Source organism: Protopterus annectens, chromosome 2.part0 (genome assembly GCF_019279795.1).
Source record: "Protopterus annectens isolate FY-2018-M chromosome 2.part0, PAN1.0, whole genome shotgun sequence".
NCBI lineage: Eukaryota > Metazoa > Chordata > Ceratodontiformes > Protopteridae > Protopterus > Protopterus annectens.
The window spans coordinates 606,423,964-606,441,441 of NC_056728.1; the positions used below are offsets into that span (position 1 = coordinate 606,423,964).

General features: G+C 38.6%; 1 protein-coding gene across 1 annotated transcript in view; it reads right to left on the reverse strand.

Moving 5' to 3' along the window:
- LOC122792759 (phospholipid-transporting ATPase ABCA1-like) overlaps window positions 1–17,478 on the reverse strand; it is a 2,266,772-nt gene that overhangs the window by 1,102,164 nt on the left and 1,147,130 nt on the right. Inside the window, exons 23-24 of the mRNA XM_044060333.1 lie at window positions 6,829–7,034; window positions 6,652–6,700 (exon numbers count right to left, since the gene is read on the reverse strand). Coding sequence (XP_043916268.1) covers window positions 6,652–6,700; window positions 6,829–7,034 — 255 coding nt within the window. The remainder of the gene's footprint in view (window positions 1–6,651; window positions 6,701–6,828; window positions 7,035–17,478) is intronic.

A 17,478-nucleotide genomic window follows, 5' to 3' on the forward strand; every position in this document is an offset into this window, starting at 1 on the left:
CCCAAGAGTTGGGCTAATGAACGAAGGGCATATTGGGGTAAGGAACACAATGAGGGTGAGATGCGTGATGAGGTCTTTTTACACGAACATGAGATAGGGGAACCCGAATTCCCTCCACTTAGGAGATCAGAGAGAATCATGGAGAAGGAATCAGTAACATATAATTCAAAAAACTACAACGGTACGGGTTGGGGACCCCAAGTAAGGAACAAAAAGAGATGGAACTAATTGATTCCATCAAACAGGAAGGTAGTAAATGGACCTACAGAGACTATAATGTTTTTAACTATTCTGACATTATTGTGGATAAAAACCTCTTTGAACTGTTTTCCAAAGGCTTTGGGTTCATACCAAAACTGAGGAAAAACATTTTTAGACTAGTAATAGACTTGAAAATGTTTTTAAGAAAGAAAAACTTGGAATTAATTTTTAATGGAAAGACAAGTAACTTGAATCACAATAGCCTTGCATGGCCTAGTACATTTAACCCGCCTTTACACCCTCAATTAAGGAACTTTGAGTTACTGGTGGAAAAAGAATTAAGGGCAGAATTGAAACAAGATTTTGTGCACCCTAACTTAAGCAAACAGGAAAATCAAATTCTTAGAGATTTAAGTAACAATGAGAACTTAAGAGTCATGAAACCGGATAAAGGAGGTGGTGTGGTGTTGATGGACTATATCGTGTATGAAGGGAAAATGATGGATATACTGAATGACACTAATAAATATTCCAGAATCTCAAAAAATGAAATTAATATAGCCTACAGGAACATCCAGGTGGCTTTAAATGATTTACTTTTAGAAGGATTAATTGACATCAAAACTTACAAATATTTACATGTGGAAAAACCCAAGGTCCCTTCCATCTTTGGGATCCCCAAGGTGCACAAGGACATCAATGATCCTCCGCTTCGAGCTATTGTTTCAGCTGAAGGATCAGTTACAGCATCTCTAGCAAGGTTTGTGGACGTCAAAGTGAAAGGGCTTATTTTGAACAATACGAACATCTTGAAAGACTCTTGGGATTTTTTGAGGAAATTACAACCTGAATTATTTAATGTTGAGATCTCTTTTGGAACCCTGGATGTTGTAGATTTATTTACCAGTATTCCTCACAATGTGGGGATGGAGTGGTTTGAAGAGATGCTGAGTGGTTATAAAGAAATTACCCAGAATGAGTTTCGAACTACCTTGGTTTTGATGGAAATAGTACTGAAAAATAATTTCATTTTTTTCCAGGGGGAATATTTCAAACAGGAAAAGGGAGTGGCTATGGGTGCACATTGCGCCCCTACATACGCTAATATAGTCATGGCCTACTGGGAAAATAAATACTTGTTAAATTCACCTTACCAAGGGCTTTGGTCTTTGTATGGGAGATTTTTGGACGACCTCTGTTTTTTATGGATAGGTAGTCAAATCCAATTTGAAGAACTTGTTGATTTTCTTAAGGGAACAACAGAATTTTTTGACTTCACCTATAAATTCAATAACAAAGAGCTTAATTATTTGGATGTTAACATACAAAAAGGTAATGGACATTTTGTATCTAGAATTCACAGGAAAGAAACCTTTTCAAATTCCTATCTACATTTTTCCAGTTCCCATCCACTACACCAGAAGAAAGGTGTTTTGAAAGGGCAACTGGTTAGAATGTGCAGAATGACTTCTGACGATGAAATTTTTGTCAGTGAAGTCAATACACTGAAAGGGTTTTTCTTGAATAGAGGTTACCCAAGTGATTTATTTGATACAATAATGAAAGAGGTATCAGATGAAAGGTTGGGAAGATTTTCGCCAATCCTAGGGAAAACAACGCTTGAAATGAGAAAAGACACTAGTCCAAATATTAGTACGACAAGGAATTTCAACTCAGGGTTTGTGACCACCTATGACGGTCAATCTGGTATAGTAAGGAGAGTTATGAACAGGGAATGGACAAAATTCTCCAAGATTTCAGATTTGAAACATACTTTTGATGAGCTCTTAATTCACATTTATCGTAAAGGAAAAACTATTAAAAACTTTCTAGAAAGAGGCTCTAATAATTTTCAGCGGGGAAAGTCCACCAGGGAAAAGAAAGGTTTGTACAAGTGTGGAAGATGCAAATACTGCACCTACCTTATTACTGGTAACACATATTACATAGAAGCTAGAAACAGGAACATTTTGTTAAATACATATGTAAACTGCAACACTAAAGGAATAATCTATTTAGCTACATGTAAGGAATGTTTATCCTTTTATGCTGGTAAAAGTGAGAGACAACTAAAACAAAGGATATATGAGCACCTATACGAGATTAAAAACAAAAATGAAAAAAACGCACTATACAAACATAGTACGACTTGTAAAACTGGTGGTTTTCAATTTTTTGTCTTGGAGGTTGTTCCATCAGACCCTAGGGGTGGCATGTGGGAGACGTTGGTTGAATACAGAGAATTGTATTGGCAACTTACACTGTAAGCTAACAGAGCACCAGGCCTCAACGACATGATCTCCTTAGCACCGGTTCTGAAATTGAAATCTGCTAAGTTGTAAATTAGTCACAATCAATTATGTTTCAAGTTAACTTCTCAATTCTTATATTCAACATTTTTAACATTTTTTCATTTATTTATTTTTCCATCCACCCATCAATTATATTTAAATATTCTAGTGACTATCTTTCCCTACATTAATAATTTCAATGTTTGATTGAATTTTTTCCTTAAATTATACCCTTATTTCTTATCGTACTATCTCCCTGTTGACAACAGGTTTGTTTCAAACCAAAATCATTTAATGTAAGCAAGTAGTCAATGCACACATTTGCACCTTAGATTTAGTTAGGTTCCTTTTGGCTTTGATTTTATATTTATACTTTTGGCCACAAGATGGTGATAAAGTACAACACTTGCCACTGAACTCAATATACATTTTATATGTTTATAATGTTTTTTTTAAGGTCTTGTATTTTTCCTATGTATTTTTATCATCAATTTTAACATTTAATACATACATTTGTTTGATATACATCAACTTTTATTCATAGGAATATGTACTAGTTTTATTACTATTGTATTTTAAGATATATGTTTTTAAAAATGAAGATGAATGTGTTTAATTAATTAAGTTTTCTATTGGATAATTAATTAATTTATGTGGGTATATATACAAGGGTAATGTTTGTGTTACACTTGTTTGTTTTTCTGATGAAGTTCACGACGAAAACGTTTTACTGCAGTTTGTCAGCGTTAATGTGGTTTTGTGCTGTTTCTGATTACATTAAACGGAGTGTTTCAACGGAGTGAGGCTATCCTTCTTGGCGTGTGGTGACTACCCGTTTATATATACATATATATATATATATATATATATATATATATATATATATATATATATATATATATATATATATATATATATATATATTATATATGATTCTATATATATATATATTATATATACATACATATATATATATATATATATATATATATATATATATATATATACATATATATATACATACACACACACACACACACACACACACACACACACACACACATATATATATATATATATATATATATATATATATATATATATATATCTATATACACACACACACACACACACACACACACATATCTATATATATATATATATATATATATATATATATATATATATATATATATATATATATATAAAATATGGTTTACTATCAAAATTTGAAAAATGTTTTTGCAAGTAATTACTCGAAAAACATTATCAAAAATAACAATAGCGACCAATCAAAAGAATGAAACAAACTTACCTTACCATCTGGTGACGTTCAACACACTTTTTGCAGGGGGCAAGCCCCCCTGTACCCCCCTTAGGGGGCTGCGACCCCACACCCATGCAAACTATATAGTACAATTCCAAGATCACACTACAGTGAGGAAAAGGCAAAGTTCCTGATCCCCTCCATAGTGCAATCTCTAATCAAAATGCCGATCTCACAACAGTGAATGCACACTAGCATTCGCAGTTGCGGATTCAACATTTTCGAATCGCCGTTATAAAACTTTGATAAAGTGATTTTTGACAATCTAGGTTCGCATAACGGCATTCAAAATTTTGATAGTAATCCTAAGTGTATATATATATATATACATATATATATATATATATATATATATATATATATATATATATATGTGTGTGTGTGAGTGTGTGTGTGTGTGTGTGTGTGTGTGTGTGTGTGTGTGTGTGTGTGTGTGTGTGTGTGTGTGTGTGTGTGTGTGTGTGTGTGTAAATACATATATATTTAAAGAGAGAGAGAGATTAATGCATGGGTGTAAGTCAAAAGGTAGAATTACATTTGGTAGAAAGGTTTTTGTGTCAACAAAATAGAAGAAAGCACAAATGAGCAAATGTTCATTTGAGTGAATCATGTAAAGTCCAGTTAGAAAAGATTTGCTCTCAGTGCAAGTGACCACTTACACTGACAGTGTATTTTTTGGAATGTAGTCCACATAGTAATCCTGTTTATAGGCTTTGCAATGAAGCAAATCACTTACACTGATGGCAAGACTTTTAGAATCTGGGCAGGCTTACACTGAGAACATGTCATTTGGAATTTGGCCCATATGGGTCTATTTAATTTCATATAGTGTACATAAGCTGGACTGTACATGAAAATTAATGTTTGAATGAAAAGGTGCTACTTATAAAGATGTGCAAACTGTGTTATAGCAGTTGTGTGAATATGCAAGTGTTCATGGGCTAGGTTTAGAGTTAGGGATAGGTAAGGGAATAGAGTCAGCTTAGTGCCTGTTTTTTTCTGTCTGAATTCTGTGTCCTTTTGTCTTGTGTGGTGGCTTCACCCCCCTGCTCACCTTACTCGTGTTACTATCCCTAAGCATACCCCCATCTCTAACCCTAAACCTACACATTACATCACTAAAACCCCTTTCTATAGCAGTATTACTTCCAAAATGACACTTGATCTCAGTGTTGTAGCTGTAATTTACTGATATAGGGCTTTCTTCGTGGTAGGGAAGTATTTAATGTTTTGTCATTCACTCATAAGTCAATTACCATTTTGTAATTCTCTTTATTGAGTTTTCTAGCTATCATGCTACACACACACACACACACACACACACATATATATATATATATATATATATATATATATATATATATATATATATGTCTACTTCTCTTGCTCAGAAACACACTTCTTCGAACAAAAGAAACCCAAGAACCACTTTAGCGAAAGTGCGCTTAACCAAACGTGCACTTATGCAAAACTCAGTCTACCGATAAGCAGTACAGTGGGGATAAATAAATATACCTTTTCCCTACTGTAGTGAGATCTCAGAATTAGTATATATAAGTAGCAGGGGTGGAGGGTGCAGGGAGGCAAAAATATGTTCCACTTTGCCCGCTGGACCTCCGCTGCTTATATAAACTACCTTTACTTATATGACATTCTTGAATTATTGTCATTTTAACAGTAACAAATTAAAATGTTTTGCTATATTAAGTGATTATTGACTTTGCAGTCTCTTTTATTTTTTGATTGATATTAATGTTTGCACCATATGCACGAGGATTGCATCTATCACTGATTTGTTACTACTGTAGATTATGATTTTTTTCAAATACTAGCAATCACAGGAATACAATAATTAAAAACAACAATGTTCTTGCTTTAGTTTTCTACTAATATGCTTTCCTCAGCTTGGATGCACAACTTAGTTTTCAGTTCTTCTTCTTTTATTAAACTTTCTTAAATCTAATTGGAATGCAGTTAATGCTATGAGCCTCATGAAGCAAGTAAAGTCTGCAAAGTGCAGTTGCCAAATTAGTGTAGTATCCTTTGCAACTTGAATTAAAAAAAAAAACGAGGAATAATATGAATTGAATGTAGAAACAATGTGAATTAAACAGATTTAAACTTTATTTCATTTTTCAGTCAGTACAGCTTATCCCATTGGGTAATTATTTTATTCTCTACTTCACTTCTTTATTTGTTCTTTTATTCAGTCGTACCATTTTATTCAGCAAATATAAAATTCATGAACATGGATAGTGTTATATGACTGAAGTAAGTTTACAAAAAGATCCCATATTATCTTTAATCCATTTATATGTTATTCGTCAGATGATTAGATAGTACAACTTTACTTATTCTGCAGACTATAGATGCTGATACTGCATTAAAAATAATCTCAGACTGCTTCTAAGTCAGAACCATTAATATTCATAGCAGTGACCTAATCACTGAAACATGAGATGATTCTTAAATAATATGACCTTTTCTTTAATTAGAAGGATAAATGGATCTTCAAAGGAGGGTTATTTCCGCTGAGGCAGTGGGCTACAAAGCACATAATGAAACTCAGAAAATACTCAGCTAAATAAAGTTGTGCTATTTAAAACAAAGGGAACATTTTCTGTCATAAGAACGAGTCACACTCATACACATTTATAATCTGTCATTAGTACTTCAGCTGACATTTAAAATGATTGGACAGTTAAGTAGTGCAGTGATACAAAACCTAGATAACTTGCAGTAAAGAGAGCTGACACTAGTTAAAACACGTCAGTAGACAGCTCAGTGCATAGTATCCAGAGGAACATGCAGTTTATAAAATTTAACTCATACCTGGTTTCTCCATGTCCACTCCAGTATCCTCAGCCACTTTTAAGAATATCTGAAATTTCAAGTTGACAATATAGATGTTGTTTTAATACAGTGCTCACTATAGCTATGCACAAGCTTCATTAGAACATCCTTATTTGATAACTGAAACAAATTTAGAGTAATCATGTTATGCAATACCTCTTCCAGAGTAGTGTCTGAAACACCGTAGCTTAATATCCCCAGATTTGGGAGTTCCATGTCCAGTTCTTTAAACAGCTGAGCAAAAGAGCCATCCTGGGCACCCTCATAAGGCAGGATGTAAGTAATCTCTTGGCCAATGCTTTCCAAAAAGTGAGCCTCAGGTGCATGTTTTTGTACCAGTTTTGTAAGAAACATCATTTTATCTGAAAAATGAAAATAAGCATATACACACATAGTTAAAAATATTTTTGTTTAATGGAAAAGATTTGTTAGCACCAATGAAAATCAGGTAAATGTGTACTTTTCCTTTTCTAAGATTAACCTGCTCTGTATATAAGTTGAAATTTCTTCTATGAACTACTATATTCCTAGTTGTATCCATAACCTCCTATGAAAGCTACAGTAATTACTATATAGCATAGGGCTGTCTGCATATTTAAAATCATTAAAATACTTAGGTTACTTCATTTTTGAAATGTGTTAGAGAACATTGATGTAAAATGGATCGAATTCAGCACATTCCATTATTTTTTCATGTTTTATAGAAACATTACCCTATAGTGCAGCCCATATGCGTGAATGAAATCAGCCAACCAAAGGCACCAAATCTGATAACATCCTCATTTCTAGTTTCACCAGATGAACATATAAACTGTAGTTTACTTAAGCATACAATAACTATTAAACTGTCTTATCCCATTAGGAAAATATATGCTTGTATATCTTCACTGAACATTTGGATATCTGCAGCTCAATGACAGTTAGAGAAAAAAATGAATTATCACAATGGAAATAAGAGAATGAAGTGCACAATTTGCTTTTCACAATTTTATTTGGTTTGCTTTAAAAGTTGATTTGTAATTTCACAAATGATATACTGCTCCACACAGCAAAACTTAAAGCAAACCAGGACCGAGACACTAAAGGTGGAGGAGTGTCCATATTCACCAAGGATATTCACACCTCCAGGCTAGTTGCCCAACACAATGCATCTGAAATTCTCCAGGTGCATCTAACACTAGGTAAGACAGCAATCCAAATTGTAGCTTGTTACAGATCCCCCACCATGCCCCAAGATTCTCACTACACCTTTCTAAACATACTGGAAAATATTAAGATACAACCAAACACCCTAATACTGGATTATTTCAACTACCCTGCCATTAACTGGGAAAACTACTCATGTACCAACACCTTTGCCCAACGGTTCTTGGAATTTATAAATTCCAAAGCCCTGGATCAACTAATCCATAGTCCCACCAGGGGCTCCAATATCCAGGACCTAGTCATTACCAACATGGGAAATCAATGCTCCACACCAGTGGTCACCCCCTCGTTTGTTAGGTCTGACCATAAGCTAATCACCTTTGACATCCACATCCCACCTCCACCCCCCCAGTAAGGAAACATCCATAAAAAACTTCTCCAAGGCCAACTTCTTGCTACTCAAGTCAGAAGTGACAAACTTCATGGCACCCACGCAGACAGGAACTGAAAGTTCAACTGCCGAATCCTACACTAAAGCACTGTACGCACACATCCACTCGTGCATGAATCGTGCCATCCCAAATAGAACCAAGATGCTCTCCTCCAAAAAAGGAATCCAATCTGGTGGTCCCCTGTCATAAACAAACTATACAACAGAAGGAAAAAACTGTTGCAGAAAAGAGGAAAATCCAAGGATGCAAAAACTCCCTTACCAGCCTCAGTAAGAAACTGAGATCCCTCATAAAATCTTCCAAAGTTAGTTACGAAAATAAAATTGCCAAATATTCCGAAGACAACCGCAAGGCATTCTATAGCTGTGTCAAGAATCTAAATGGCAATGCTCAGACCTGCTCTGAGCTACAACAGAATGGCATTAAATATACTGATCCCAAGGACATTGCCAATATCCTGGCAGATCGATTCAGTGCCAACTTCACCTCCCCTCTCACCCCCAAAAGGGCCCATCTCAATACCGAAAGATTGCCAAATTCTGGTAATCACGGCCAATCAGGTAAAAAACACACTCTCCAAAGCTAAGAATACAGCATCCATGGGACCAGATGACATTCCGGGCTGTGTACTACATGAACTACAAAATAAACTGACACCTAACCTAAGTGCCATATTTAATCATAGCCTCACCTCAGGCATCATGCCCACTGAGTGGTGCACAGCTACAGTTATCCCACTCCACAAGAGGGGATCCACCTTGGATCCTGGGAACTACCATAGCATCAGTCTGACGAGCCTGATCTGCAAGGCCATGGAACATATTATCATGGAACTTATAAACAAAGACATTGGCAACCTTCAAACACTGGACCCCACCCAGTTTGGGTTTGTGAAGGGTCGATCTTGTCTCCTGAACCTGAATGACTTCTTTGAATCAGTCTTCAGAGCCATGGATGAGGGTAAGGTGGTCCACACAGCCTATCTGGACCTTGCCAAGGCCTTCAACACCAACCCCTACTCTGGAATCACAGATAAACTTACTAAGCTGGGCATAAATCCCTACATCAATCGATGGGTTGACAACTGACTTACTGACAGAACCCACACTGTAAAAGTAGCCGACTCCAAATCCAGCTCCAGACAAGTGACAAGTGGAGTACCTCAGGGTTCAGTCCTGGGACCGCTCTTGTTTGGCATCTACTTCTCTGAAGTACAGGCCAACACTAAAGGACTCTAGTTAACAAAGTTCACAGATGACTACAAACTGGGAGCCATTATTGAATCCCCAAATGATGTGGATATTCTACAAAAGGGCCTTACAGAAACAGATGATTGGTGCCAGAGCCATGGGCTCAAGCTCAATGCCAAGAACTGTATAGTTATCCCCTTTGGGAAAAAAAACATTTACCTATGAATTATCACATAGAGGGCAGTACACTAAATACTGAAAGTGTGATAAGAGACTTAGGAACACAGGTGGACAGTGGTCTCACCTTCAATAACCATATCGCTACAACAGTCAGAAAATCCTTCTATGTGGCACACCTCATCACTAAGGGCTTTTCATCCAGAAAAAAGGAGGTCATTTTCCCACTGTACTCATCCCTCATTAGACCCATCATAGAGTACAATGCCCTGTTTGGCATGTACCTCACAAGACATCTGCAACAACTGGAAAGGCCGCAAAAACACCTCACTGAAAGAATCACAGGCCTAAAGCAGATTCCCTATGCTGACTGACTTAAACAACTCCAGCTATACTCTGTCGCATATCGTCTACTCAGAGGTGATCTTTGCTTAACATACAAGGCCATGTCAAACCCAGAGCTGTTGGACATGGTACACTTAAAGAAATCCCAATCCACCAGAGCCTTGTGCCCCAGAGACCTAAACTTTGTCATCACAATGAACAAAACATGCTGGAGGGATAGGTTCCTGACCGAGAGACTCCCCAGACTCTGGAATAGACTGCCCATACATGTCAAGCAGAGTGACTTCTTGGCCCTCTTCAAAAGGAACCTTGACGATTGGATGGGAAATAGGAAATTCACCCCGGGGATCATGTCAGTCACCCTGCTAGATAGGGGTCCAGGGAAGTAAATATTGTGGGAAGAAATAGCCAGGGAATTGTTATGGCTAGTCTTGTATAGGCCCTAGGGCCAATAGCCTTGTACCAACCTATGAACCTAAATGACATGGCATGCATAAAAACATGAATTTAGAGGTAAGCTACTTAGACAGGTCAGCTCATACCTCTCAGCTGTACTGAATTCCTCAGGGGCCACAAATTCCTGAATGACCCCTTTAAGTCATGATTTCTTTTCTTTCTGGGGAATACAACTTTAAATTTACTGCTGATGTCACCACACATCGCCAGTGTATCCTGCAATGTCATCAATGTGCAGGGGAGAGAGTGATGACATCGCTTCATGAGGCAGACTGCCAGTCTGTCAGAGACTTGGATTGTGTTTAAGCTTTAGGGGCTGGAAATTTGAATAGCAACAGGCCAGCACAGCACCAAGTGGAGCTGCTGTTAATTAAAAATCCACTTGGCACATCAGGGAACCAGGCTTTCTCCAGAAACCAAATTATGAAACATAATACTTTAAACATGCTATTTTATTACAAAAATTAAAAATTACAATTTAAGTTAAACTTAAATTCTACTTCTGCCAAGTGCCAACTTATGATTCTGATTGGCAGCAGCTTGTGATTTGTTGTGTGTGAATAGTGGGTTGGAATGTTTGCCTTTTGCCTTTATGTGCTCCCATGATTGAGGGACTGCTTGCAATAGTCGTTTTTGATTTCTGTTTAACTGCTTTTATCATATGATTTAATGCAAGTTTTCCTTACATAGTGTTTGTTGCTTTCCTGTGCTACCTTTCTTGCATTTTTCTGGTTCTTCAGAAATATTTTACTGCAGCTTACCATTTTAGTCCTTGATGTTTTAAGAAGTTTTGGTCTCTGATATGTACAATTTTAAGAGTTAAATCCTTGAGTCCAGAGCATTGTTATTTTAACTGTAAGATAGAGATCCCTTTATTTTAAAAGACTAGTGTTGCCTGTGCCATATAAGTGACCCTTTTCGACACTATTAGACTCTGTCTCCCTATTGTTCTTGACATTACTAAATTGCTAAGCATATTTCTTTTAGTATGAACCTTTAGGAAGTGGTCTTCTGTATTTAAGACTCATTTTGATTGTTGTTTGAACATGCAGTTGAAATGCACTAGTTGTCTCGTGCGTGGGATAGGACCTCTGTGTTGCATTTTGTTTAGCTTGTTAATGCATTTTTTTCTTTTTGGTGTAAGTGGTTTGCAGCCGTCTGATACAGCCCAGTCCTCAGGAAGTTTGTCTGCCACCCCAGAACCTTTTGGATAGGTCATGCATAAAGAAGCTGCCATTGCAGGAGCAGACCTCAAAGCAAGCACTCACCACCACACTAACAAAACCCATTGGAAGGCATTTCTGGCTTTGGAATTTGACTATAGACATGTAACTTTACCTTTTGAAACTGGACTCTGAATTCTTCTTGTTTCTATCATGGAACTGGGTAAGTCCACTTCAAATTTTCCTCGATAAACTTTTATTTTGGGATTGTAATTTCCATTTGTTTATAATACATACACACACAGACACACACACACACACACACACACACACACACATATATATATATATATATATATATATATATAGATATATATATTCGAAGTTTTGAAACTTCAAGATCGCTTTACAGTGTGATATATTTACAATTTTCCTCATTGTATTTAATTGTGTTAACTGGAGAGAAAATTTCCACAAAGTTAAACTAAGCTCTGCAAGATGATGGTTTGCACAATGGTGTTAGAGACTTTCAGCCAACAAATTCAATTCAACTACCCCTACTTAATCTTGCGGACTTCTGTGAGAAACGAGTGCTGTCTTAGGACCCATAACTTTGATGGATTCTATATTGATTTGCATCGAGAATGTTCTTGTCAAATGTCTGAAAATATAAATAAAACACTATTGTTCGGGTTATATTTTGTGTTTGATATGTTGTCTGTTCTTCAATTTGCAAGTGAATGTTGGTATCCCACAATTCCATTTGAGTGGGTGGGGTTACATGATTATGAATGCAAATGTTATGTTAATCAGCATCCAGATTTTTGATATCTCCAGGTTGAGATATATGACTCAGCTGAAAGTTCAACATAGGAAACACTTCAATAATTAATGTGTAGAATGCATTTAATACAGACAGCTATGCATACCATAAAAGCTGCTGCCAGACTTCAGCAGTTAACCTCTTAACTCATGCAACTCTAGTGCACTTTGAATGCACAGAGAAGTACAGCCAACATACTCTTTAGATTTTACTGCCTAAAAATCACTACAGTATACTCGTAATTTATAGAGGAACTCAGGTTTGATTTTATAGTCTTATACCGAGTTAGGAAATTCATTACTTTGTTGGAATGACAAAACCCTCGTTCATATAATGGTATTCTTGAAAAGGTTTAACAAAAATAGTATTAATGAATAAAGACGGTTTTCATTTAGAAGTGGAAAACATCTAACATGCTAATAGGTTCGTAGGTGTGTACTAGGCTAATGGCCTTGGAGCCTTTACAAACCTAGTCCATAGGATTACCCTGACATTGTGCCACGTGCCTCTGTCGAGTACAGCCACTGGAGTGATCCCCGGGGTGAATTTTTTATTTCCCACCCACTCATCAAGGTTTCTCTTGAAGAGAGCCAGTGAGGTGCTCTGTTTGTCATGTATGGGAAGTCTATTCCATAGCAAAGGCAGTCTCTGGGTTATGATCCTGTCCCTCCAGCACGTTCAGTTGATTGTGGTAATGAGGTTGAGGTCACGGGAGCATGTGATGTAGAGGGATTGGGATTTCTTTAGATGCAGCTTTTCTAACAGAGCTGGATTAGACATGGTTTTGTATGCCAAGCAGAGATCGCCTCTAAGTAGGCGATATGAGATAGAGAATAGTTGGAGTTTTTTGAGTCTGTCCATATAAGACAAGTGTTTAAGGCCTAGGATCCTCTTTGTGAGGTACGTTTGTGGCCTCTCCAGTAGTTGCAGGTGTCTAGTGAGATACATGCGAAATGGGGCATTGTACTCAATGACTGGCCTAATGAGGGAAGAGTAGATGGAGACAATAACCGCTTTCTTCCTGGATGCAAAACCCTTAGTAATGAGATGTGCCACATAGAAAAACTTTCTGACCACAGTGGCAATGTGGTGGTCAAAAGAGAGACTGTTGTCAACCTGTGTTCCCAGATCTCTTATAACACCTTCTGTGTTCAGTGGACTACCTTCGATGTGGTAATTCATGGGAACTAAGTTTTTTCCAAAGGGGATGATGGCACATTTTTTTGGCATTGAGCTTAAAGTCATGGTTCTGACACCAATCGTTGGTCTCAGTGAGGCCTTTCTGTAGGATGTCAGCATCACTTGGGGAGTTAATAATGGCTCCCAACTTGCAATCGTCTGCCAACTATGTCACTCAGAGAACCTTTGGGTTGGCCTGGATTTCAGATAAGTATACCAAACAGGAGAGTACCCAGGACCAAACTCTGTGGGACTCCACTCATGACTGGTCGGCAGTCTGATTTGGAGTCCGCTGCTTTCACACTCTGGGTTCTATCTGTGAGCCAGTTTGCATCTCACCTTGTGATATGGGGTTGATGCCTAACTTAGTGAGTTTTTCTATGATTCCTGAATGGGGAATGGTATCAAACTCCTTGGCCAGAGCAAGGTAGGCTGTATGAACCACCTTGCCTTCAGCCACAGCTCTGGTGAATGACTCAAAGAAGGTGACCAAGTTGAGCAAGCATGATCTACCCTTCACAAAACTAAATTGTGTGGGATCCAGAGTTTGGAGATTCCCTATATCCTTGTTTATTAGGTCCATGATGATGCATTCCATAGCTTTGCATATCAGACTCATCAGGCTAATGGGCGATAGTTCCCAGGGTCTGTAGTCGCTCCTTAATTTGTGGAAAGGGATGACTGTAGCAGTGCACCATTCAGTAGGGACAAAGCCTGAGGTGAGGCTGTGATTGAAAAGGGCACACAGGTGAGGTGCGAGTTCACTCTGTAGTTCATAGGTTCATAGGTAGGTGCTAGGCTATTGGCCCTAGGGCCTATATAAGCCTAGCCAAAGGTACCCTGGCTTTCGCCACACAAGAAAATTATCTTCCTGTGCCACTGTTGAGCAGAGCCACAGAAGTGATCCCCGGGGGGAATTTCCTATCTCCCATCCAGTCATCAAGATTTTTCTTGAAGAGCGCTAATGAGGAGCTTTGTTTGATATAGATGGGTAGTTTGTTCCAGAGTATGGGAAGTCTCTGGGACAGGAATCTATCCCTCCAGCATGTTCTGTTTATTGTGGTGACAAGGTTTAGGTCCCTAGACCATGTAGCTCGTAGGGATTGTGATTTCTAAAAGCTCTGGGTTTGACATAGCTTTGTGTGTTAGGCAGAGATCGCCTCTGAGTAGGCGATATGCAACAGAGTAAAGCTGCAGTTTTTTGAGACGGTCTGCATAGGGCATCTGCTTGAGGCAAGTAATCCTCTTTTTGAGGTATTTCTGTGGCATTTCCAGTTGTTGTAGATGTCTTGTGAGGTACATACCAAAAGAGGCATTGTACTCTATAATGGGTCTAATGAGTGATGAGTAGAGGGGAACAATGACCTCTTTTTTCCTGGATGAGTAACCTTTTGTGATGAGGTGTGCCACATAGAAGGATTTCCTGACTACTGTGGTGATGTGATTATCAAAGGAGAGACTACTGTCCATCTGTGTCCCAAGGTCTCTTATCACATTTTCAGTGTTAAGTAGACTACCGCCTATGTGGTAGTTCATGGGTACTGAGTTTTTACCAAAAGGGATGACAATGCACTTTTTGGCATTGAGCTTGAGGCCATGGCTTTGACACCAGGCATCTGTCTCAGCGAGGCCCTTTTGTAGGATGTCCACATCTTTTGGAGTTTTGATTATAGCTCCTAGTTTGCAGTCATCTGTAAACTTCGTTAGCCAAAGACCTTCTGTGTTGGCCTGTACTTCAGAGAAGAAGGAGAGGACCCAGGACTGAACCAGGTGGTACTCCATTTGTCACTGGTCTGAAGTTGGATTTGGAGTCTGCTACTTTCACAGTGTGGGTTCTGTCAGTAAGCCAGTTGGCAACCCATTTTGTGACATAGGGATTTATACATAGTTTAGTGAGTTTATCTATAATTCCAGAGTGGGAGATGGTGCCGAAAGCCTTGACGAGATCTAGATAGGTTGCGTGAACCACCTTACCCTCATCTACAGTTTTGGTGACTGCTTCAAAGAAGTCTATCAGGTTTAGGAGACATGATCTGCCTTTTACAAACCCGAACTGGGTGTGGTCCTGAGTTTGGAGATTACCAATGTCATTGTTTATAAGTTCCACGATGATACGTTCCATAGCCTTGCAGACCAGGCTCGTTAGGCTAATCGGGCGGTAGTTTCCGGGATCTGTGGTGGCTCCCCCTTTTTGGAGTGGGATAACTGTTGCTGTGCGCCATTCAGTGGGCACATAGCCTGAGGTGAGGCTATGATTGAACATGGTACTTAGGTGGGGTGCCAGTTCATTATGTAGTTCATGTAGAACACAGCCTGGGATGTTGTCAGGTCCCATGGATGCTGTGTTCTTGGCTTTGGATAGTGTGTTTTTTACCTGTGCAGCCATGATTACAGGAACTTTGCATTCTTCTGGTATAGAGATGGGCCCTTTAGGGGATAACAGGGGGGTAAAGTTAGCACTGAACCTATCTGCCAGGATGTTGACAATATCAGTTTTTTCTGTATATTTAGTGCCATTGTGCTGTAACTCAGAAAAGATCTGAGTGTTGCCATTGAGATTCTTGACATAGCTATAAAATGCTTTGTGGTTGTCTTTAGAGTCAGTGGCAATTTTGTTTTCATAACTAGCTTTGGAGGATTTTATGAGGGATCTCAGCTTCTTACTGAGGCTGACCAGGGAGTTTCTCCAATCATGGGATTTTACTCTTTTTTGCAACAGTTTCTTTCTTCTGTTGTAGAGTTTGTTTATGACAGGGGACCACCAGATTGGCTTCCTTTTTTTGGAGGATAGCATCTTGGTTCTGTTAGGGATTGCACGATCCATGCACTCGTGTAAATGCCTATAAAGTGCATTTGTGTAGGATTCAGCAGTCATACCTCTATTGTCCATCAGCATGGGTGTCATGAAGTTTGCTACTTCTGTCTTAAGAAGCGTGAAGTTGGCTTTGTAGAAATTTTTTACTGTGGTTTCCCTAATGGGGGTAGGGGAGGGATGTGGATGTCTACGGTGATTAGCTTGTGGTTGGATCTGACCAACGTGGAATTGACCTCTGGTGTGGAGCACCGGTTGCCCATGTTGGTAATAACCAGGTCTAGGATATTGCTTCCCCTGGTGGGGATGTGGATAAGTTGATCCATGGCATTGGAATTTATGAATTCCAGAAAATGTTGAGCACAAGAGTTGGTACATGAGTAGTTTTCCCAGTTAATGGTAGGGTAGTTGAAATTGCCCATTATTAGGGTGTTAGGTTGTACCCTGTTATTTTCCAGTGTATTAAGAAATGAGGAGTGTGAATCCTGGGGCATGGTGGGGGATCTGTAGCAAGCTACAATTTGGATTGTGGTCTTGCCCAGAGTTAGTTGCAGTTGGATAATCTCGGATGCATTATGCTGAGCAACTAGCCTGTAGGTGTGGATATCCTTAATGAATATGGACACGCCTCTGCCTTTAGTGTTTTGGTCCAGGTTAGGTGGCCGAAGGGTGTGGTATGAATTATAGCCTGGTAATGCAGGGGTACTCTCTGGAGCCTTGAACCAGGTCTCTGTCACTGCACAGATGTCGATGTTCTCCATTTTAAGGAGTGCCTCGAGTGAGTGCATTTTGAGGTTTAGACTTCTAGCATTGAGTATTAATACCCTCAGATTCTTCTTGCCTGTACCTGTTATGGTGGTGAATTTGTCATTTGAACCTTGTCTAAAAAAGGCACTATAGGGGTGGCTAGAGCCTTAGCCAGTATCCGGAATCCTAAGGGCGACAGGTGCAGGCCATCTCTGGCAAAGCATCGTGGTTTGTCAATCATGTCATCCCAGGCAGACAGATACTGGATCCCCTTAGAATGACACCAGAAGCTTAGCCAATTGTTGAAGTCAATAAT